At 36.0% G+C, this 25,319-nt stretch overlaps 1 protein-coding gene across 4 annotated transcripts; it reads left to right on the forward strand.

Annotated features, from left to right (window-relative positions):
• Nucleotides 1–583: 583 nt before the first annotated feature.
• arhgap22 (Rho GTPase activating protein 22) lies at nucleotides 584–24,714 on the forward strand. 4 transcript variants are annotated; one of them, XM_043255529.1, is made up of 10 exons: nucleotides 584–717; nucleotides 5,543–5,742; nucleotides 7,985–8,072; nucleotides 18,070–18,198; nucleotides 19,587–19,794; nucleotides 20,257–20,389; nucleotides 21,062–21,135; nucleotides 21,260–21,381; nucleotides 21,784–22,663; nucleotides 23,319–24,714. In XM_043255529.1, exons 1-10 carry the CDS (start codon nucleotides 672–674, stop codon nucleotides 23,539–23,541), a joined length of 2,103 nt encoding a protein of 700 aa, XP_043111464.1. In that variant the 5' UTR covers nucleotides 584–671; the 3' UTR covers nucleotides 23,542–24,714. The 4 variants fall into 4 exon arrangements, with proteins under 4 accessions (XP_043111464.1, XP_043111466.1, XP_043111465.1 ...); XM_043255531.1 differs by having other exon boundaries at nucleotides 620–717; nucleotides 5,547–5,742; XM_043255530.1 differs by lacking the exon at nucleotides 584–717 and adding an exon at nucleotides 1,898–2,090.
• Nucleotides 24,715–25,319: the final 605 nt, after the last annotated feature.

The following is a 25,319-nucleotide window of genomic DNA, read 5'->3' on the forward strand; positions in this document are numbered from 1 at the left end:
GTTTATTTACACTTAATACTACATGACTTTTCCAGGGCAATCACACATTTTACACTGCCCTGGGCTCAACTCCATAAAGTAATACTGTTATACGTACCACTTCGCTCTGTTTGATATCATTGCTCTTCATTTATTGCATTTGTTTATTCAGTATTAAGTATGGGAAAACATCCTACTAAATGGCATAATAGGCCATAATAAGTGGCACTTGCAAACTTCACTGCTGTTTTCACTTCTGCATTAGCAGTTGTCATTTCCTTAGATGTCTCTGTCAGTCTACTGACCTTGTGATTTTACACCTCAGCTTTTGGAAATTTCCCCTTTATTATTAAGTTAAGTATATATTTTTAGCCAGACTTTAGTTAATCTAGAGTAATGAATAAAAAACACTCACAGTGTTTGTTTTGGAGAAACAAACTTTCCCTTGAGAAACACTATTGCTATTATTTTTAATATAGAGAGAGGGGACACATTTTAGTGGATTTATTCTGAATAATTTTTGGCAAATCATTCTCCTCCCCTTATTTCCTTAAGATATGGGAGTCTCTGGCTCAGTCACATTGCTGAACTTTACACTTATAACCGTAGTTCTCCTTTTACTTACACTGATATTTGAAGCGGTTAGTTTCAAATGCCATACATGACTGTGCTAAATCATAAGCCCTAATGTAATGCTCGGAGGGTTTACTACAATGGAGAGACCATGGAGATTTTTAGGTAATTATGTGACTTTTTTTATTCACCTTGTTTGACTGGAAGTGTTCTTATAGTAGTTTAATTGCAACATCTCTTATAACTGGACTATGATGACCAAAAGGTCATAACATTTATATGGCTTTGGGCTTTGTTCATATAGTTCTTACTGTTAGCCTTTAACCATAAATGTTTTAAATTAATTCTCAAATCTTCTGACATAGTCACCATGTAGTTCTGCAATCAGAGTATTATTACCGTCGCAACTGTTGTGAAATACAATGTGTAACATGGATGCAGTGGAAAGTGTAACAGAATTTAAGGAATTATATATATATATATATCATAAGTATATATATAAATACAGTTGAAGCTAAATGAGGGCTGAATAAAAATTCATCCATGTTGTTCCATTATATTTATATCTTTCCAAGAATATTTATATGCAGCTCTTTCTTTTTATAAATGACATAATGACAACTCCCTAAAAATTATAAAATGAGCATGAAAATAACCTATTCAAATTTTTCTGAAACCTATTTAGTTATTTAGTTTCATTTTTTATTTTATTCAGAAAAGCACATAAATCATATCGGTAAACAATTTTTAAAATATTTTTAGGCTGTTTCTGGTCCTTTTTGGAAGTAGTTATATGGAAACGTCCATAACGTTTATTTTTGGAATGCACAAAAAGCAGCACATTGGTTTTTGAGAGTAATTAAATTATGACACTTTTATTTCTTGGCCAAAGTAACCCTTTAACATCTGTTTGTTTTGTTTTTGGAAATAAAAAAATAAAACAAAGTTAATGTACATTGGTGGGGGGGAATAGAGAAGTATACGTAAAATAGTACACACAAGCACATGCAGATACAGTCACTATACTAAAGAGCCAATTAGGAGGGACACTGAAGGGGGGAGAAATGACAGAAGCCCTTCTGTTTCTGCTTCACTGAATTATTGAGTGTAATCACCCGGGCCTTTAATGGCTGGTCCAGAGTGGAATTAATTTGGGTGGTGTGGGATAAATAATGCATTATGGGTAAGTGTGGATCTGAGGGTGTGCAAGAGGTCTCTCTCCTCCAGCTGCCTCTGCATGATGAGGGAGGGAGGGGCCAGGGAAGCGTGCTTCTCAGTGCAGTGGGCCAGTGGGACATGAAAGGGGAGAGAGATAGAGCGAGAGAGAGAGAGAGAGAGAGAGAGAGAGAGAGAGAGAGAGAGAGAGAGAGAGAGGAAGGGAGGGAGGAAGACAGATGCTGTCCAGAGCAGGCGGAAGAGGTGCAACAGGGCGAGGCTCAGGAGGAGAGTAGAGTGCGGATCCCAACATGTGGATGGAGGACAGTGTTGCTCAGCTATGAACACCATGCTAAGTCCCAAGATTAGACAGTCCAGGAGAGGTAAGACCTTTAATTCTCAGCATGAGTGTCCTGCGTTCCCATCCGTAGCAACACCCTCCTCTGGCTGCATTATCTGCGCTCAGTACCGGCTCCTGCTCCGCTAGTCCGCTGATCTCACAGCTCAGTGATGGGCTGTATATCTCTGAGGCTGCATGGCACTGATCCAGTAGACTGGGCGGTTGCTTGGTAACATCTTTCAGCTTGATTAGCGGTTAATGAGTGTAAGTGGTCTTTGGCTTTGTGTCACACTCCTTAACCGGGAAGTCAAGATTCAGATCCTGATGCTGATCGTGCCTGATGTTTCATAGTGGGATTTTTTTTAGACACACTTAAAGGTGTTTTTGCAGCAATGTCATAACAATGATTTCTGGGTTCCCCAAAGAAAAGTTATTTTTTCTTAGTGTGCTCAACAATGTAATAAGAATATTTTTTGACTGTAAAGTACCTTTTGTGGAAGGGAGATGTCTCATGACACTAAAGGTTCTTCATTGAACAATCAATGGCAATAGAAAACCCTTTATTTTCAAGAGTGTACAGTAATGATGTTAGAAGAGTCAAGAATAAGTGTGAACATTATAATCCAATGCCATTTTTCTGTAAATGAACTCTACTTATATTCTATTCTTGGTCTATGATGAATTGTAGTTTCGACACTTAGAATCAAGGGACTTGCAGGTGTAATAAATCATAACAGCTGAATGTCAAACAGGTTCACCTACATGAGTAAAAGCCTAGCCTGCTATAACATCAGGGCTTATAATGTAAATTAAATGTACATTCAATATGTTTATTGATCAGATTACACCATACAATAAGTTTTAATTAGTTAACACTTTAGGTATGATGTTAGTTAATTTGCGCGTATAATTTAATTTACACATAACATTAATGGATTTTTACAAATTATACTGAATGAAAAATACAGTTTTTATTAATTGATATTAACCTAGATTTTTAAATGATGTTGCAATAAATAAATACTTCATTGTACAAGGTTATCATGCACAAGGCTGGTGCAATATCAATTTAAAGTTGAATTGATAATAACTGCATGGTTTTCCTGATTATTTTTCCTGGAGAATAGGCTTGTCAGCTTCAGCAGTAAAAGGCTATTTGTGGATTGATTTCTGCCCTGCTGTGCAACATAAAGCAAACAGGAGCGTTTGAAGCACACTGTCTGTCTGCTGGGCTCTGCATTTGTCATCTTGCATATGGATTGTGTCACTTTTGATGAGGGTATTGGGTTTGCTGTGTTTTAGGCGGCTGCAGCACATATTCCAGCACAGCAGGCTAAAAGACACTGCCAGGTTTCATTTGCAGACTGCTGTGATATTTCACTCTGAGTGTAGGAACATTAGGTGGCCTGACAATCGCCTTTCAGTTTGTATGACAGGTAGATCGATAGCAGAATTCTTATTTATTTTAATCAATTTAATACGATTCATTCTGATTTTCCTTTAATGTTACACTACAATTAATTTCAGTTTAGTTCAGTTTAGTAAAGTTTAGTTTTTAGATGGTGCACATTTGGAAAAAAATAGTCATGGATCTATATATTTGTTTTTTTATGCCTACTGTAAACTACAAAATGGCTATAATACAGCTGGATTAGTTGAACTATATGGAATAATCCAAGCCAATAGGAGCTCCAGAACATTCATTATTATTCTGTTCCTCATGCTGCACTCAAGGTGTCCTCATAAAACATGTCTTGGACGAAACTCTTTATCACAGGGCTATTTTAAGCAGGAGGATCATTTCAGGCGGAGATTAATTGTTGATATTAATTCTTAATAATTTTTAATAAGTCTTCGAATTCAGTACCAAAGCTCTGAAAGAATATTTAAGGAACAGGCTCTTTTGTCACTCCAAAAAAACGAGTCTGAATAAAATATGCATGGGACTGGTCAGACTTCCAGTATTTTTAGAATGAACATGTCACAGGAGAAGAAAATCAGACAAATGGGGTAAAATTCTGATGCTGAACGTCCTGCCCTGCGTGTTATTGAGAGGTTTATGGGTAATAAGGAGACACACCATTCCTTGTGTCCCTAGAGACTGTTGTTCAAAGTGCAAGATGATTTTAGGGGCTTTTCTCCCACCCTCCTTGTACCATTTGTGCTCTCTCACTCTTTTTTTTCATGAGGTTGTGAGGTGTACATTAACACTGATGAGGCTTCCATTACTTACAGTGATTGAATCAGAGTGGCAGCATTTGCAGCCCTTCATTCAGACGGGAAGCCGAGGACCAGACATTGCTGTTATGCAGTGCCTTTTCAACTCTGTAACACAGAAAGAAATAATGTACTTGTGTTGTAAGTTAAGGTATTATAATTACAACTTTATTTATAAAATGGCAAAAAATTTAACAGGTTAGAATGTAACAGGAGGGTAAAAATGTTTAGTGAGGAACTATACATATACAGTAATTTTATATATTTATAATACATATCTTTGTATAATAATTAAATACAATATTTGTAAAAAAATAAATAATTTAAAAATAATAATAATATAAAATGAAATATTATAAAATAAATTAAATAATAATAACAATAATAATAATAACAATAATAATAATAATAAAAATGTAAGTAGTTTCATAAACCAGGGCAGAATGTTTAAAAGTAAGACAAGCCACAAAAAATCATTCAATTTGAGTTTTGTCTTGTCTACCAAAACTGACATCACCTCCTGGAGGATGATGTCACTGAGGAACTGGCTTGTGTTACTTACAGTGATTTTAACAAATCTAACAGAATAGAAACTAAGATTGGAAATTGTATTATTATTTATATTAGAGTAATCTAATGATATTCTAATATTTCCAATAAAACAATTCTGTTGAAGATGGAATAAATCAACAGTCAATAAACATAGATTTTATCTTCAAATATAGTATATATTAGTATATAAATACAGTATAACTGCTATTATTAGCATTAAAACAATTACTACTGGCTGTATTAAGAAAGCTTGGGAGTGCACTCTCATGTTTACTGCTATCCTGCTTCTCTCAGCACACAGAAAAGCAAGGATTGATTTTTTTCTCTTCTGGCCCACAAGTATAAAGCAGCTGCTTGTGACACTGGGTATGTCTCTCAAAAACAGCTGCCCAATCTGATCTGCTTTGCTGTGGTTTGTGGTTGTTTCTGGTCAAAATGAGGGGAATTTAAATTCATGAATAAGCCCAAAAAATTGTCTTTTGCATCATTGCAGCATTGGCGAGAAGCCTGTCATAAGGCATGCATGATACATCTTGTTTTCAGCTGTGGTGGGCAAATTGCTTGCATTGCCAAACGCATCTATGCATTTTTATGTGTGTTTCTGGGTATATACTTGTCCAGACTAGCAGAGGCTAAATGAGCAGAATGAGAATGTACTGTAAATGTGACATCAAATCTAACGTAACATGTTTGAATGTGTGTACGAGTTTGTGTTTACTTTTTCAGCCAGGTCTAAGAGCATGGTCATGGGGGAGCTCTCCCGCGGCTCCAGCAGGCCAGCGTCCCCCAGCCTCCAAGACAGGGCGTTGAAAGCAGGCTGGCTTAAAAAACAGCGCAGCATCATGAAGAACTGGCAGCTGCGTTGGTTTGTGCTTCGAACCGACCAGCTCTACTTCTACAAAGATGAGGAGGAAACCAAACCACAGGTACAGTGGGATCAGGTCAGAGCAACCTGAGAACAAAAATAAAGGTTATTTATTATGATATCATTTATCTGGAATATAAGGTTGTCTTTCAGCCACATTAATCAAAATAAAATCTGGCCCTGTTGTGTCTAAACGAGGTGACAGTTAATGTTGGAAAAATTGGTTTAAAAAATAATAGACCTTGACCTTTTATTTCTTATTTGATCAATAACTCTAACTCTAAAAAAATCTATATGTTATTTATCTTATTGATTTAAGCATTGATTGTGAGAAAATGAATGACGTCACTGTTTTCAAGTTCAACCCCTCAACCCATAATACACACCATCTACAGGTTATTGGGCTGAACCTAAGTCATTGGGAGAGATGGGCAGTTATGAAATTGACCACTGTTCATGTTATAACCATATACACTATTAAATGACCATTACCATTTAATAATTTAAAAAAAAACTTCTATTCATCAAGGATGCATTAAACTGACCAAAAAAATAATTTATAATGTCACAAAACATTTTGGTTTTAAATAAATGATGTTCTTTTGAGCTTCTATTCATCAAGGAATCCTGAAAAACAAAAGAATTATTAAAAAAAAATGTATTACACTTTCCAAAAACTATTAGGCAAAAAAAACATAATCAGTGTTTTGTAGGCACCAAATGTTAGAATGATTTCTCATAGAATTAATGTGAGACAAAACAAAATGTGTATTACTGGAATATATTAATTATTTCTGTCAAATGATTCATCCTGATTAATCGCATCCAAAATAAAAAAAATATTCAAAATCAGTGCGTACTGTATATTTATTATGTATGTACAAATACACACATATACAATATACAGTGTACTTGGAAAATGTATATGTATTTATATTCATATGATTCCTATTATGTATAAATATATTTAAAATACAAACATATTTTTCTTAAACATGCATGTGTATTTATACACACACAATAAATATACACAGTACATGCACATATGTTATAATCGTTTGACAGCACTAATATGTATCAAATGGATTAACAGGAATAAATTAATAAATTAACAGGAATCAATTTCATTCACGATTATGAAACAATAGAAAACAGTTATTTTTTAAATATATCGGTTTAAATATTTAATAATATTAAATATAGAAATATTTAAAACCTTTAATGTTTAAATATTTAAATATTAAAAACATAAACATTTGAGACTATACACAAATTTGCACAAAAGATTAATCAATTTGCTTGTTTATTTGTAAACTAAATAATATACTAAAATATATTGTGTGAAATTGTCCCTGTGTAAAAATATGTAGTTTCTTTACACACAGATATATATATATATATATACACACACACATGCTGGTGATTCATTGTTCGCTGTCAGCAAAGCTTTGGGAGCACAGCTATATCCTCCTCAGTGTCTCCATTACACCAGGATGACATCAGCATGCTGTTAGCCTGACAAACTAATTTGGAAACAGCATGCCCTCCTGCTTGCCTGTAGTGTAAGTCAAAGCATTTAGCAGATACAGAGTGGCCGACCTATGACCCCTAATGCAGCATGACTTTCTTCAGCATATACGGCTGACTGTGGCTCATCCATCCTTCAGCTGGTATTATTCTCCTCTGTATCCTGTAAACTCCCTCTAATGCTCCTGCTCTTTCTCCACCCCCACCCCATCCTCATCCCAGCTAAATTCAATCTCTGCTGCAGAAATGTGCCCAGCTTGCATTTGAGTGGGTAACCCTATAAGCATTTACCCTTATCAATGCATACCCTCTGAAATTTCATTTAACTGCAGCTGAATGGCAAAGAGGAATTTTAGTTGAGCGATGAGAACTTGCATCGCTGTGTTAATGCTGGGGCAGCGAAGAATGGAGGATGAGCTAAAGGAGGCTGGTGCATAATTTATAATTTGACTGTGGTTAGGTCTAATTATGCATGACTCAGCATTGCTGATTACAGCGTAAAATTGGGCCAGACACACAACAGAGAACTATAATCCCACACTGCCTTATCTGCCCTGAAGGTGAGCCCCTGCAGGCGCTTATTAGCACCACAAATCAATTATCAAATTACAATAGCCTAATGGAACACTAATCTCCAGTTATCCCTGACCAGAAATGGTTTATTTAACAACATCTTAAAATGAAACTGTTCGGAATGAACACAAATTGTTCTAAAAAGTGCCCTTCGAACCTGCTTTCACAGTGTAAAGCTATCTTTTCTTTCTTGTTCCCTCCAGGGATGTATCCCGTTGCAGGGTAGTCAAGTCAACGAGCTGACAGCCAATCCCGATGAACCTGGGCGGCATCTTTTTGAAATAGTTCCAGGTAGGAGATAATTAAATTTACCTGAATCTTCTGTGGTCTGATTTAATAAAGCATTTAAAGGCTTGTGGCATCAAGGCATAATCCGTGCATGTTATATTTTATATTCTTTACTTATACTCTTCATCCTACTTGTCACTCAAGGAGGAATATAATGGCAAAACAAGAAAACAAACAAGGCACTGTGTTTGCAGGCTCTGAGCAGCAGCTTGCATATTGTTACTGATGAAATACGGCTTCCTCATTACCAGAGTTAATCACTAGAGGGCATTAGGTGTCCTCTGAGGATACATGAAGGACATTTGTGAAGTCTAAAATCCATTCATGTGCAAAATGCTGACCATCTACATTAAGGTTCAAAAGCCTGAGACCTTATTGAAAATCTCATCTGTTTTTCATTAAGACCTGTAATAAAACCATTTCATTATAATTTATAATTTTTTACGTTTTTTATTTTATTTTGAAAACATTTGACCCCAAAAGGATATGTATAAGTGATATAAGTGCTGCTTTCATTAGGAAAAAGGGGAATGTACGCAATATTCTGAAATTACCATTAATTTGTTATTAATTTATGATGGGAATATAATGTATTTTAATGCATAATTTTATTTAATGTATAATTAGTGATGCATGATTAGAAAAAATATGACATTTTTAGTAACATATGAGTATAGTACAATGAGTTGGTTATCTGGTTTATCTGTTTAGTTTTCATTTAATTAGTTTTGAAGTGTCGCATGTCGGAAATAATATAAGTTTAGCCCGAATTCCAAACAATCCACATCTGCTGTGTCACATGGTTCATGCTAGATGCAGCGGTATGTTTCTGCGGGACCGATTTTGCTGAAGCGTTTATTGTTTACATGTACTCTGGGAACCACCAATCATTCTGCATAGCCTGACCCAGCATCTGAAAAGCAAAGGACGTGACCTTAGCTGACCTTGAATTCAGTATGAACTGTCAGACTAACATGAGCTGTCGCAGGTGGTCCTTGATTTAAAATAAAGTCTAAATGGGTGAAACTGATACACAATTGCTTGTGTGGTCCACTGCAGTGACATATGCTTAATGAGACCTTCAGGATGCATTTAGTGACACAGCTGCTTGTGTTCAAACTAATGAAAGCAAGCATTAACCGTCAAGTATTAGAAAATCTTATACACTTAGTATTTTTAAGCATGACAGCTGGAATTTTAATCTTCATATATCTGTGGCTTTACCAGTCAGGTTTTTTATTCCCGTCCTATACAGAAATGCTACATAAAAATCTGTTTGCATTATGAAAATCGTCCGCTACGGTCAAGTTTTTATAGCTTTTGGGTATTGTTATAGTGAAATGCTGTTGTCTTTTTACTGGGATATTTTATTTAGGTGCTTAGCAACGCCCAGACTTTCTCGCGTCTTCTTCTTTCATTTACAACAAGTAAATATCACAGGCTGTTGCTACAGCAGTCAAACCTGAGCATAAAAGTTCAACCTACACAAACACGTGGCTTCACTTGGCATTCAGGACTGAGGTGTCTGTATTCTTTCCTGAGACTTTAATACTTTAATTAACTTTAATACTTTAATTTCATGCTGAAGCAAAATCTAAGCATGAACAAGTACATGATGGAATGAAATGATCAGGAATAAATCATTAATGTTACCACCATACAAAAGTTTTATGTTAGAATTTGTTTGTTTGTTTTAAGAAATGAATACTTGCATTTAGCAAGAGTGTTTAAAATTGATCAAAATTGAAAGTAAAAATGTGTAATGTTACAGATTTTTTCTAATTAAATAAACACTGTTCATTTGAACATTCTATTATTATTATTATTATTATTATTATTATTTTACAAAGCTATTAAACAGCTTAAGTGTTTTTAACAACAATAATAATTAGAAAGAATGTTTCCTGAGCTCCAGATCAGAACGTGTGACTGGAGAAATGACTGCTGACAATTCACCTTTGCATCACAGGAATACATTACTTTTTAAAATATAAAACAAAATAGTTATTTAGAATGCATTCGTCATAATATTTAAAAATATTATGATAACATTTTAGATTTAAGAACAAAACAAGTCGCTTTTTACTAGCATGCTGGCTGTTTATTAGGATTAATAAAGTACATGATGCCTTATTCTGCATGATATTAATATGTTCATATAAATATTAATAAGCTGTAAATGAGGAGTTTATTCAGGCAAAAGTCATAATTAATAGTTAGTTCATATTTAAGAATTGGCCCCCAAGCTAAAGTGTGACCTAAATTACCGATTTTACTGTATTTTTCAAACTACACTTTTCTTTTGCTTTTTGTGTAAAAAATTCAAACTGATTAGTCATTGATTGTTTGGCATGAAGAGTGGACACAAAAACCTCTGGTGTGTCTTGGTGGTCTTGCATCCCAGATTATTGAAATTAAGATTAAAAGTGAATAAAGGCTAAATCCCTGAGAGTCTTAGGAGTTAGAGAAAGAATAGCTCTTAAAAAATAGGCCAAACAAAAGGCAAGTCTTAGCAACTTCTGCAGAGAATGAAGCATGCATTAGTTGTTGCGATTCTGCGCTGGCCTTCATTTATCTGTTTTCTTTCTTTCTGTACCACATACATTATTATTGTCACCCCTATAATCCTTTTGCAAGGTGGACAACGTGAGCTTCTGCATATAATGGTGTTTTGTTAAGTACACCAAACTAAACCCGCTTTCCATAAGTCCTGGTCTTTTTATATCAGTCACTCAAACAATGGCTCTATTTACGCTGGCTCTCGACACAAAAGCACGACTGCAGACTGGAGTAGGGAGGTCTGATCCGAGCATGTCCTTACAGCTGACAGAAGCATCACGCTCTGTCTGTGAAGATTGCAGTTTGGTACATTAAAAGCTCTGATCTAAAGCCTTCTGGCAATGTGCAATAAAAGCATCTGTGTAACACACAAAGCCCCTTGTGGTCTTCGAAATGTCTTCAAAGAGGGGAAGTTTTAATTAATAAGCTGTTAGATTTAATAGGGGAAAAGATCCAGGCAACATGCAGAGATTTGTGCATCGGGCTTGCAGAAATGTTCAACCACCCACCCCATGAGAAGACACATCGACCCCCCAACCACACACACACACACACACACACACACAGATTGATTAGCTGGGTCTGTTTGTGTTTGGGGGGGGAGATGTTTGCAGTGTTTGGCAAAGATGAGCACTGTGGTGGCTCCGCTCATGAGGGTGAGCGAGGGCGAGTCTGACAGACCAGGGGGGCGGGGAAGAAAAAGGTTGAAAAAAAAAGAGAACACAACAACTCTTTTTTTTTAATGAATGAATGAAGCAGACGAAGGACTTGTTTTTCGGGTTTCTGGCGGTGATGGTACTGTGGGGTTCTTTGCGCTCTCTCTTTCACTCTTTTTTCTCTTCTATTCTCTCTATCTTTCTCCGTCCCATGCACACTTTTTTTCCACTCCTTTCTCTGTTTTCTCTCCCTCAATCGCACGCCCCTAGTGCACACCTATATTGCATATTCACCTTCCAGGAGGGCCAGAGATGTAACTAACATGGCACAGCTGTAGCGCTGCCCTCTCTGGCGCCCGCGTGCCAACATGGGGCTCGGTTGCCGCAAGCTGCAGGAGCACCGATCTGTTCACGCTAAGGGTAAGGATACGCTTTCCTCATAAAGACGACAACTTGTATGGATCGATAGGTGAGATTTGCTGTGCTGAAAGTACAGTGCGGAGTTATAGCAGGATAGGAATTTATGGGCGATGGGAGTTTTGTTTTTTAACCTGTAAATCATCTATGTTGGATGCAGCTGTGGGTTGTGAGGACTGTAACATCTGGAGTGTCAAATGCATGAAAAAGATCCAGGAAGCTGTGGCTTTGTGAGCCATGTATTTTTGGAACAGGCTGTGAGGAGTGGAGCTGCTGCTGGTGAGGTAGTCTTGCATGAATGTGAGGGCCTGTAATTTTGCCTGAACTATGCTGAAAGGTGTTCGTCTGCTCTCTGATCTGAAACTGACACTTTAACCCTTTCTTTGCTCATTTTGGTTCACATTTTGTATGAAGTTCCTAAATGATTGTGATGTTAACAATGAGGGTTCTTTGTGATATCTGTTACGCTGATGTGCATTTACAGATGTCATGATCTCATGCAGCAGTTCCCAACCAGAACAACCACTATTCCTTATGGTGTGCTTGAGTAGTTTCTAGGAGGTGCGGGCTTGCTTTGTTAAACAAAACATGACTAACAAAGAACCTCAACAAACTTTACAAAAAAACTTAGGGGCTATTAAAAAGTTTTGCAATTAACACATAGCACATTTCATTTCTTTGTAAAGAATGAAGTCTAATTACAAATAATATGCAATAAAACAAGCCTTTAATCTGTCTGGAGCATAATTTAAAACATTGACTTGGAGTCAGTAAGAATTTTTAATGCATTTGAAAGAAGTCTCTTATGCTCACAAAGCACAAAGCACAGTAAAAACATTAATATTATAAAATATTATTACAAAATATTATTATAGTATGAGTCCAGTAGGCTATATGTATTTGCTCTGTACTTTTTCGCTCACATTTTCCCCCCCACAATATTACTGTATATCAATATTTTACTGTTTTTTTTTCAGATTTAATGTCTTAGCCTATGTTTAGGTATAAAATAACAGATTCTACCTGGCTAAAGCGATCCATCACATTCTGAAACCGAAAGCTAAAACTACACCATAAAACATATAGTCCAGAAGACAAAGGTTCTGAATTCCTGACCTAAATATGACTTGATAAAGTGAGTTTTACAAAGCTAACGATACACATCTTTATGCGTTTCCTTTTGTATTATGGCAAATAGTTAGGTTGATATATTAAAGCACTTTTAGATGACGTAATTCTCTTCCGTGTTACAGTTCCGATTCTCTGGGCTGTGCCACACAGGAAGAGCTAATGACTGTCAGAATATGAGGAAGCCTATGGGGGTCAGCTGATATTTTGGCAGTGAGGGCCCATCAGGAGAACAGAGACTCTCATCTGCAATAATCAGAACCAGAGACAGCAGCCCCACAGAGAGAGCTTAACCAACAGGACTGATAAGAGTTTCCAAATGGCAGATGTTTAGAGGACGTTGGTTTTGTGGAAAAGATTTAGTTTTAGCATAATCACCAAAATGACCAATCACCAAATCGAGAATTTAAGCACAATTGACACATATTGGGTTAGCAATTAGCGGTTAGCTAGATTACTCCAACAAAGCGGATTTGTAGAAGATGTGGATGTGTCTGTGACCACTCTAGATAGCAACACAATACAACTAGAGAAAAAAAGGTTGTTAGGCTAAATGCTGGCTTCACAAATTCTTGTCTGGAAGTGAGTTTCAAGATCTTGTGTAGTTTAACTATATGAGACATTAAACGAAATACAGAATTAAGAGAATGTAACCTTTTTAGGTGCTTTCGAATGGTTTTTGTGTGGTCGCTGTGGTGTTCTGCTTGACTGTGCTCGACTAAGTGGTTCCTAGTTTTTTCTTATCATATATATATATACAGAGAGAGAGAGTTAGCCAAACACATGTTATTACATACAGATATTATATACGATAAAAGAAATCATATTAAATGTTAACTGTAAAATTTTGCTGAAGTTTATCCTGCTGTCAGTTTTCTCATTAAGGCGCAGACTTTCACCTCTAAAGGCAGTTGTGTCTGCAAAGTGCTAGATTTAAAATAAAGACCTTCATGTGAAAGCCTCAGGCCTGTCATGCTGGATATCCTCCCAGTCGACTGCTGGCCAAACCGCACACTGTGCCTTGGGCTTCTCGCTGCCTCCCATTTTGCTCTGATACACGAGAGAGGAAGACATGCAGCAGCCACCTAAAAGCTGCTGACTGAGCTCTTACAGTGTGATTTCATTAAAGGTATGAAATCTTTTTACTGTACAAAGATTTAACAAACAGTGCACTGTAGTGCTTAAAGACAGCTTAAAAACGAAAGTATTACTGATAACATGCAAAGTGGAAATTCTTTAAAAAGCAAATGTTTGACAGGACAGACTAATGGGACATTAGTGAAGAATATTTGTCTCCAGTGCAAAAACTCTTGAAGAGACGAAATTCCCAAGTACGTGTTTTATCTTGAACAATGCATCTTTAAAGGGTGGGCTGCAAGGCGTTACATTGTTTGATTCTTACCACCAGCGGAATGCTAAACATGCACATCACTGTTCAGTCCTTCATTTTATAAATAGTCCACATCCATGACCTTCTCGTGGAAATATGCTGAATGTCATAGTAAAATCATTGTTTGGGATATGCATGCTAGGAGAATGTTGATGTGAGCGGTTTAGGCATGCTCTGGGTAACAGATAAAGGGCGACAAGGACATCTAAAATCCTGGGAATTCAGATATTAGAGTATATGTTTTGAATGTGGAGTGATTATTCCTGACCTTGAAGTTGGCCTTGCTGGAGGACAGAATGAAAATGTGCCCGTTGGCGCTTTAGGGTCAAAGACAAAGCAAAACCTGAGGTCTGATGTACCTGCAACACCAGAACAAATGTTCAAACCACTGCTGCACACATACGAGTATGATTCACACTGTAAAAAAAAAAAAAAACAGAATTTGCTCGCAGAAAATTACTAGGTCATTTTGTGGTAAAATTACAGACATTTTCTTCCATTTAAAAACACAAAATCCTGTAAATTTAAGGTACATTCTCCATAACATTTACCTACTCCTGTTTATGGTTATACAGTAATTTCTGAAACTTTGGCATACTGTTTCTTCTGTAGCATTAACTAAAAATGTTTTGCCTCTGAAAATCTGTATTGGTCTATATAGGTTTTACATATAATCACTAGTTATGCTAAGATATCTAATTTTATATATACTAAAAACAAACAATATATAATAAACATGGTCCAATAAATGAAACACGTGTACACAAACCAAACATTTTTACTACAGTAAATGTATTCAATAGCTTTTGTATTACATATGAAAATACAAGTACGAAACTGTAATACTGAAAAATAATTTTCAAAACACCAACATGCATGCATACATACAAGCAAGCAAGCAACATTAAAACATACATACCTACATGCATACAGCCATACAAGCGCCAAACCTTGAATACAAAATTAAGGCTTCAGTGGTAGTAATTCATTGAACAATGTTCAGAAAATGCTTGTTAAAGGGGTTTTTTTTCCGTTTGTTTTTAAACAGCATTTGTGTGTACAATATTAGTGCTGCACTGTCAAAAAAATTAACAAAATGCAGGAAGTGTTACTTTTAACACTTGTTGCTTTGCATTTAAGAGAAGCAATCCAGTTAAAGCTAATTTTTGGAAAAAGTTTATACCTTTCATGGATCTTCACAAGGAATTTTGGCGGTCTTGGAGGATTTTGACGTTTTGTTCCGTTCATTTCAGGCTTTGACCAGGATTTATTCCCAGGAAATATCTGAAAGAAATGAATACTAGTTTACAAGTAAAGAAATGACACTGAAAGAGTAACACGCAAACAAGGTTTAGAATTAGCATAGATTTTTGGTGTAAATTTATTCTGAAGCATTATTTTCATCAGTGCTTTTACATATTTAAATCTGCATATTTATTTATCTTTACAAAGGCCTAATTTTACAATACATACATGTTTTGATATTAAACAAAACGTTGGATGCTGACATTTGAAATTATTTAAATAAAAGGTGCTTTAAATGTGAAATTAATCCACCAGTAGGTGGCAGTAAGTAACTGTTAATAGTGAGTCAAAGCGATTGAACCGAGTCATTTAAACGGTTGATTCATTCAGGACGCAAAACAGTGCTATGGCTGGGTTTGTACTTGTAATATAATAAATTGTAATTGTAATCATGATTTTTGTTCCCGAAAGAGAGCAAAAACAGGCAATATGTTGTTGGTCTCTTAATTAACTTGTCTATTGAACATATATATATATATACAATATATCAAAATATATCACATTTGTAATCATTGCAATGAACTCGCGCACTACTAAAAAAAACCCTTAACGTTACCAATAGATAAATTAGACTAATAACACGCAAAAATGTAAAATGTAAGGGCACAGTCACATATATTAACATTATCTCCACAAATATCAATTAAATCAGAATCAAATCACTGTGTGAGGACATGCAAAACAGTTAACGGGTCCAACAAACGTATAACTAGCACCTTAAATACAATAACGGCGTTACTAAAACAGGTTGTGCTGCATAAAAAAAAAAAAATCAAAAAAGGAGCATAAAATGAATAAAATAACAAAAACAAAAAGCAAAACTTAATATTTTACCTCAGGGGCGTTAATCCTTCTCCGGAAGTAATCCGTGTGTTGATGGCGTTTGCTTCTTCCGCACGCGATTCGCGCCACTTTTTCGCTAATAAAACATTAAAGTAAAAGGGCACAGTCACATATATTCACGTTATCTCTGAACTTATGCAACTCAACTTTGGGCAACTCAAAGTTGATAAAAATAATAATCCATTATTTGTTAATAATATAGCAGGATAGGAAAATAGGAGCAATTTTTTACACCACAAGTGTAACAAGATGGCAAGTTCTTATGCGGTTAGGTTTAGTCCAATCTGATAATACGATAACTATTATCTTAATGAACTGAATACAACATGAGAGGACAGTTAGCCAATGTGAAAAAAAATTAACTTTCAAAGTCAAAAGATCCACTTTTGAACAGAAACAAAGGTCAGTGCTGATAGAATCAATAGCCTGTGTCTTCTAAAGAGGTCACACTTACTTCTCTACAAAGTCAAGTCTTTGATTATTGTCATTACATGTGAGAGACAGACAGTGAAACTGCATCTGCCAAGGGCACAAGCACAGAGGCAATGCATCACACACTCCCACTGTCTTTCAGACATGCAGACAGAGACAGTCAGGCGTTCCTCAGGGAGTCCTATGTGTGTCGTCTGACACAGCCACTAGCTACCTGACAATACTCAGTTTATTCTGCACCCAGGCTCAGACAGATAATGGAACCATCCATCCACAAAAACTAGGTTGAACAGAATTTATGCTGCGGATACTTTCAAGAGATAAAGAGGCAGTTTGTGGAAGCGAATGAAAAGGAGTCTCAGTTCCATAATGCTATTAGCACGACATGCTGAGCTTTTAAAAACCATCCAAAAACAAATAAAACTGAATATGAACTCTTTGACTTCATTTGAATAACAGAATGATTAAAAATCAGTTCAAAATTCATTTCAGAAGATGGTTTCTTTAATTTTCATGGCACATTTCAGTTAATCTGCCCTGCTTTAAGAACGAAACACCACTATTCTCCTGTGCTGCTATGGTTAATGTCTGGTATGAAGGATGATGTCATGAAGAGAAATCACTGTTTTGTCTATGTGCTGCTTCCCCATGGCTTTGGTGCCACCTAGTGGTATATTCACTATTGTAAAGACAAGATCATAGAAAAAACATTGAGACAAAACAGTATTATTATACAAAAAATATATATATCCTACTATAATACCGATATGTCTGTTGGCATCTTTAGGGCTGGTAAGATGTTTTGTTTTTTGAAAGTATTTTTGTTGTTTGCTATTCTCACCAAAGCATGGTTTATTTGATGAAAATGCATTAAAATAGTCATGTAGTTAATATGAAATTTATTCCTTTGGTGTCAAATCTGAATTTCCAGAAGCCATTTCTCCAGACTTCAGTGTCACATGATCCTCCAAAAGTCATTCTAATATGCTGATTTGATTTGCTGTTCAATGTTGAAAACAGTTGTGCGGCCTACTATTATGATTGCTGGTCACAAAGCCCAGCAATCATAAAGCCACAGCACGAGCATTATGTGCTTTAAATCAATTACGAAATGTGTTTTCAAGTCTTCTAATAAAAATAGCAGAGGGATTTACATTGACGTAAATGAACACAATTATTCATGTCCTGGCATTTATCTGTCCTTTCAAGATGCTATCAATACCGATCAAATTATTTATTTGTGATTTTTTCCGCCTCTCTGTCTCCATAGGCTGTACAGGAGAGAAAGACAGATCGGCTCTCAGCCATGAGGCTTTCCTGCTCATGGCAAACTCCCAGAATGACATGGAGGATTGGGTCAAAGCCATTAGACGCGTCATCTGGGCTCCCTTTGGAGGAGGTAGCTTATCACCCACACAAATAAAACCTTATGAGGCAGCATAGTCAAGAAAACAAGAAAATTAAACTAGCAAGTGCATGATTTCTATTCTAGAATGTGGTCTATATCTGGCACACAGCTTATATCATGCTGCACAGCTGATATACAGGCACACTAAAATAACAACAGCACTGGCACCGCCTGAATCTTTAGGCATTGTGTTACAGGTATTTAATAACAGATTATTTTGGGGAGTCTGAATAAAGACAAACATTTTAATATAATTTTAATGATATTAAATATCTGTAACAAGAGGCCATTATTATGTACCCTGGAAAGAATGCAGTTCTCAGCATAGCTTTTAAAATGTAAATTAAATGTTTTTTGTTTATTAAAATAAATATGAAATAAAATTAATTTGATCAAAAACCAATTTAAAGACGTTAAAAGAGCATATAAAATGTTGCCTTTGCAACTAACTGCAACAAATCTACTGAAATCTACTAAATCTATAACAAAAGTACTGAGATAGTACAAAGAAAGTACTAAAACTTAAACTGAAATAAGTAGTTTAAAACTAAAATTTTAATATTCAACACATAGAGCAAAAGCACATACTGAAGGCCTATAGGCCTAATAATATAGCTCAAACCTAAGCTAAAATTAAAATGAAAATAATAATATAAAAATATAACTTTTAAAAATAAATATAAACTAATTCAAAATAATAATAAATACTATAACATCTACTAAATTATCATTGGTTTGCGTTATAAGCAGCGGTCTTGCTGGACTGTATATGAGAACTTGTGGAACGTTGCGATCACTAATCGTCTATTTGAATAATTCAGAATTTGTAAAAGTTTAAATATAGTGTAAATAATTTAAAACAAGACATCATTGGGAAAATCTGGGCATTGATGGGTTAAGCAATTCGATACCTTTCTATGTAATCGTTCGTGCTCATCCCACATTCTCTCCACACTCAGAGAGGCTGCATTACCGTTACAATGAAAGAGGGCAAAAACAGGTGTGCATTCACTCACTCACATTCTCATGCATCACTGTTCACTTGTGCCTGAAGTGGACTGCTGCCCGTGCCAGCAGGGATCTGTCATGTGCCTCATGCCTGAAGTTACAGCTCTGTCTTGTCTGTTCGCTCATCGTGTGCATGCTGAAGATTGTAGTATACGAGACAGAACCGATGTATCGCGAGGTACATTATGATAGAATAACATACTGTAGTCTTTGACACAGTAGCCTACATTTTGGAGATTTAATTGAATTTTGTGAAGCGTATTTTGATTTCTAACGGCTTGCTAATGTCTCTGCAGGTTTAAAAATGTGTTTGTGTGTTTTTTACATTTTTGCTGTTTTTACATGTTTCTCTGGTGCTTGTATTGTTCTAGGTATCTTTGGCCAGCGCCTGGAGGATACAATACAGTATGAGAGAAAGTTTGGACCCCGACTGGCCCCTCTGCTGGTGGAACAGTGTGTGGATTTCATACGGGAGCAGGGTCTTAAAGAGGAAGGTCTCTTTAGGATGCCAGGACAGGCCAACCTGGTCAAAGAACTGCAAGATGCTTTTGACTGTGGGGATAAACCTCTGTTTGACAGGTGAGACAAGTTAAAAACTTCCTTTTACGTTTACATCTAATCACTCAGTAGGCCCTTTTATTCGAAGTGATTTATAAAGGAACAATAGCACAATAAATGTATCATAAAACCCGACAATATTCTGCTAAATAATGCCAAGTTTCAAGTTATTAACTAGAGTAGCACTTAAGCTGTAGCAGAAGTCAAATGCTGACAGTCTGCTTAATTTCAAAACAGCAATAAAGTAAAAACTATTTAGACACATTTAGAGTGGATATGAGCGTTATGAAGGGCATTAAGATGCTTTAAACATGTTTTGCTCTGCCTGTTTATACCAGCATGAGTTTCTGCTCTATATCTTGGCTGGCTTATGCTGGTTAGGTGCTTGTCAGTGTGCTGGGCCAGTTTACCGTACTTGTCTAGACATAAAAACTAAGCTGATGTATTTGTGTATCACCCTGACCTGTGTGTGACCTCTTGCAGTAACACAGACGTTCACACAGTGGCGTCCCTCCTGAAGCTTTACCTCAGGGAGTTGCCAGAGCCTGTAATTCCCTTTAACAAATATGAGGACTTCCTAACATGTGCACAGCTTCTACTAAAAGATGAAGAAATGGTGAGTTTGCTAAATCAGTCTTTAGTGAGATCAAGTTGAATTAAATAATGAGTGTCCTCGCAAAAAAGTGCATTTTAGCATATTTAAGGGGCATATATGAAGTTTTTTACATCATATTCTTATATACTCCTTAAATATGCATGATATTTAATATTTACATGCTATTTATAACATAGAATAAAGTATTGCATTGTATTTATATTAAATGAAATTACTTGAATTTTAAAGTTTTTTTGACACTTAAGTGGAACTTATGCAAAGAAATAATTTCTATCTGTTTAATTTCTTTCTTTTTTATTTTGACAATCAAACTAAAATTCATTAACATTTAATGTAATATCAAAGAACAATGCAGTTAAAATTAGAATCAAGTACTTTACATGTGAAATTATTTTTTTACTCTAAAGCATGACAGAATACTGAACAGTTAATTTTGCATTTTTACAACGCGTCAAAAAACATGAATGTCAACTTTATGTACAGATGATTCGATTTTTATTTAATTAATAAAATATTACCTGAAAAAAAAAATACTTTTAAGATTTACAGTATACAGCTGCACATTTACTACAGTTGCGGCACAAGGGTGGTTTTGAAAAGCATTTCTTTCCCCACCAAAAACCTAGTTTCCTGGGTTTGTAAATGTATCTTGTTTCCATGTGTCTTCTACAGGGTCTCGGTGAGCTTGTGATGCAGGTGAACACACTTCCTCAGGCTAATTATAATTTGTTAAAGTACATTTGCAAGTAAGTGAATATATAACATCTCTTTTTTTCTTGTACATGACGATATTGTTGAAATGATTCCCTTATTAATTTGAATGAACGATAAATGAATGTCTGTTGTAATCACTGTATGAATTCGATGTAGATTCTTAGATGAGGTCCAATCACACTCGACTGAAAACAAGATGAGTGTTCAGAACCTTGCAACAGTTTTTGGACCAAATATCCTTCGGCCTAAAGTAGAAGACCCTGTTTTAATGATGGAAGGTAAGTAAGTCTGAAACTGAGATTTAACATAATCTAAAAGCTACATAAATAAACGTTCCATTAATACTGTTTGGTCAGCTGATATATGCATTTGGCAGAGATACAAATATTTGAAAATCATTCATAATTCATAAATATTCAGGAAATTGTCTTTATGGTAGAAAATGTACAAAGTATCTTCACAGAACATGATATTTACATAATATCCTAATGATTTTTGACATGAACAAAAAATCAATAATTTTGACCCATATTATTGGCTATTGCTACACATATACCCATGCCACTTATGAGTAGTTTTATGCTCCATATAAATCAGTTTTATATAATTGAAGTAAAATGAATGGTACAGCCAGTTTGATTATTCTTCAGTTGTTTACAAAGTAGGTTTTTTTTTGTTAGGAACTTCGCAGGTTCAGCACCTGATGACGTTGTTGATCAGTGAACACGAGCGTCTGTATGTGGGGACTGAGGGAGATGTGTCTTCTGAGCAGACAGGAAGTTGTCTGCAGGGTCAGCGAGGCATGGCGGAGTGGATCTCCGATGAGGAGATGCTGAACTGCTCATCGCTGAGCCAGACGTCCAAAGTGGCAGAGAGTGTGTGTGGCAGTGCCACGTCTTTAGATATCAATACAAGTGCCCCTACCACTGCCAAAATGACACCTCAGGGAAAAGCTGGGGTGACGGTCAGCCCCAGCAAACAGGCCAAATCCCTCCCCTCCTGGAAATACTCCTTCAAGAGCGCAGGGGTACGCGCTCAGCCTGCAAAAATCGGGGGCTCGTCTGTAGACGTGTCTACCTTGCCCAGCACGGGCAACTGGTTGATGAACGGGCTTTCCTCTCTGCGCAGCCACCGGCGTACTTCATCAGGAGAGCGCATGGGTAAGGATTCAGCTCTGTCACACCGTCTGTCCACTTACGACAACGTAACCTCATCCAGTCTCAGCGTACCCAGCGTCGCAAGCACGCCCTGGTCCACATCCTCCTGTGAGATCCTAGTGGCCGACTCTGTGGGTAGTGACCCCTCTGGACTGAACTCTGTCAAGGCGGATTGGTCAGCTGGAGGGTCTGTCCAAAAACAAAGTGAAGACAGGAATTCGGAGGTCACTGAGAGCAGCGAAGCACTGGAAATGTGTGTGAGCAGTGCAGGCTGCAGTGAGAATGGTAATGGAGAAGATGCAGGAGATACTGATATTAGCACAACAGCACTTAACGGCCTGGTAGCAGAGCTGAAAGATGAGTTAAAGAAACAGAAGGCCAACTACGAATCTCGAATACGAAGGTATGTGTGAAAGTATTTTGTCTTTAGGCTTCATAAGGTAAAATTCAGTGACGGTTTGCAAAAATAAATAAATGAACTTAGTAATTAAATAGAACATCACGTATTAGTACTTCGGGGTCCAAACATTTTATCTGAGGCCAAAAGTGAAATCTCAGTTGGCCAGACAGTGATTCATCTTTTATTAACCGTTATTAATCGTAAGCCTAGAGACTGTTGCATACGCCATGAGTTTTTCAAAGCTGAGATAAAATGTGTGATATGAATAAATAGCGTTTATAAGCATCTAAAGCAAATAGAGGCTCAGACCCGGAAATAGAATTTCTTATATCATGTCTAAACAAGCATATTATGGTGACTATAAAATATTTTCTGTCCTAATGTTAATATGCAGACATGAGGAAGCCATTTTGGTTTGTTTGGTCTTTACCAAAAACAAAAGCAATACATATAGTTCTGGTCCTTTGAGTTTATACAATTAACTTTTGCAATAAATAAATCTATTTCTATAGTGTATTATTATTTTGCACGCAGAACGATCCAAAATGTTCCCAACATCAAACTAATTTTCTTTTTTTATATACTGTTTTCTTTGCATTTCCAAATAAGTATTTGACTTGAACTTTAAAATGTAATTAACGTAATATATTTTTCTAAGGCTAGAGGAATCGAGTGTCACTATGCGTAACCAAATGGAGAGACTAGAGGAGGAGCTGGACCAGGAGAAGAAAAAGTACCGCATGCTGGAAATTAAACTCCGCAACTCTGAGCGGGCCCGTGAGGACGCAGAGACCCGCAACCGCTTGCTTCAGAACGAGATGGAGGAGTTCTTCTCCACTTTGGGAGATCTTACATTGGGAGCAAGGACAAGCAAAATTTGACCGGACCTCTAACAGGCCTGATTTAACACTGAGAGACTGTGTTTGTTGTAGATAGAATTGAAATCTCTCTGCTCATGCATCATGAGTATTCAGAGGTAATTTTGTGCTGTTTTGTTACAGCGACTTGATCATGTGTAGCAGTTACACTTTTCTCTCTGATCTCCAGTCTTACATTTTAAAGGGATAGTTCACACAAAAATACAAATTCAGTGATTATTGTTCCAAACCATTATTGATTATTGTTTTTCTGCAGACAACAAAAGGAGAATTTCAAAAAAGTAGTGCACATTTTGTGTGTGGAACGTACAAATATGTAAATCTTGTTCTTAGTGTCAAACTTGCCACTTTCTCTGTAAATAACAACATTTTAATTTTCAAGTGAACTATTCCTTTAAGGTGCCGTTCAATTATTAGCATTTATCACTCGCATAACCTAACCTGCACAGATAATACCAAAGCATGACATTTCCAGTATTGGCCTCTCACATAAAGAGAGTCATTTTAATGGCATTTCCTGTTAATGCATGGTATGAAAGATGTCCTGCTGAACTGTCTCTTGAGGTTTTGGGGAAATGATCACACAGTCCTTTTTCATCCAATGTCTGTATCATTCCTAACCAGTCACCATATACGTACAAGCTGCATCCCATCACACTGTGCCTCGCACTTTTAGACTAAATGAGATCAACTCTTACACCATCAGACCTCATAGACACAAACTCTTTTCAGCAAATCCCTTTATTGCAAGTAAAATGCACTAGAAGAAAATACTTTATTTTAGATTAGATGAGGTAACACCATCCAAACTGTACAACTATTCAATCGTACAACTGTTAAAATCTCAACTCTATCACTTCAGATTGCCAAGGCTAGTATTTATTTATGCTTAATGTACCTAGAACTATTTCTCAGGTGGTGTTTTTCAAAACACTCAATGAATGAGTGTCTTTATATCAAATAGATGATGGAACTAAGGCTGACATATACTTGAATGTGTTAAAGTAGCTTTGTTTTTTAAAGTATGCACATACTGTATGTTCGTGTGGTTATTTTTTTTCTGTTAATTGATTCCTGAATGCGGAAAGTGCCAAAGTAGAGGTCTTCAAAAAATGGGTGTTTCATTTCAAATGAACACTGAATAGTCTTCATAATAAATTGCTGTTGTCATTAAAACAATTTTGTGAATTTATCATGTATCAAAGGAAGTCTGATGAGTGATATGAAAATTGAATAATATACTGACCGATAACTGTTGTGCTAAAGATACTTGCTTTTTAAAAATCTCAAAATTCACCCCAAAAATGAAAATCATCTGTCTCAACATTTGTTCAAAACAAAAATGATGTTTTTTTTTTGTTTTTTTTTATGAAATGTACTAATTAAAAAAAGTTAATTCTACCAAAACGTTAATTCTTCAAGAAGTGTACATTTGAGCTTATTTTTACTATATTTTCTTTTCTTTATATATGTCCTCTGGTCAATGTTTATATGTGAATAAAAGCCTAAGTAATCTGCTCAACATATGAAGCAAATGTATCCACTTAGAAGACTTGGATTAACCACTTTATTCATATAAATATCCTTTAGGAAATGGACTTTCAATAGAGGATCAGATACCAGTTTTTACCTTAATCTGTGTTTTGAAGGTGGCTGAAAGTCTAAACGGGTTGGAAGGACATGAGGTTGAGTAAATCATGACAATTTTCATTTTTGGGTGAAGTAACCCTTCAAACTCTTTGGTAATGTATGTGTAAAGCAGCAACAATTTCCAAAGTCAA

Source organism: Puntigrus tetrazona, chromosome 13 (assembly GCF_018831695.1).
Source record: "Puntigrus tetrazona isolate hp1 chromosome 13, ASM1883169v1, whole genome shotgun sequence".
Lineage (NCBI taxonomy): Eukaryota > Metazoa > Chordata > Actinopteri > Cypriniformes > Cyprinidae > Puntigrus > Puntigrus tetrazona.

What these genes read in the sequence shown, in the direction of transcription:
- arhgap22 (XM_043255529.1), top strand. Translation starts at nt 672, where the DNA reads ATGCTCGGAGGGTTTACTACAATGGAGAGACCATGGAGATTTTTAG. An exon ending in AGGAGGAAACCAAACCACAG is followed by an intron (nt 5,743 to 7,984) that starts GTACAGTGGGAT and finishes TGTTCCCTCCAG; the next exon opens with GGATGTATCCCGTTGCAGGG. An exon ending in CCCTGTTTTAATGATGGAAG is followed by an intron (nt 21,382 to 21,783) that starts GTAAGTAAGTCT and finishes TTTTTTTGTTAG; the next exon opens with GAACTTCGCAGGTTCAGCAC.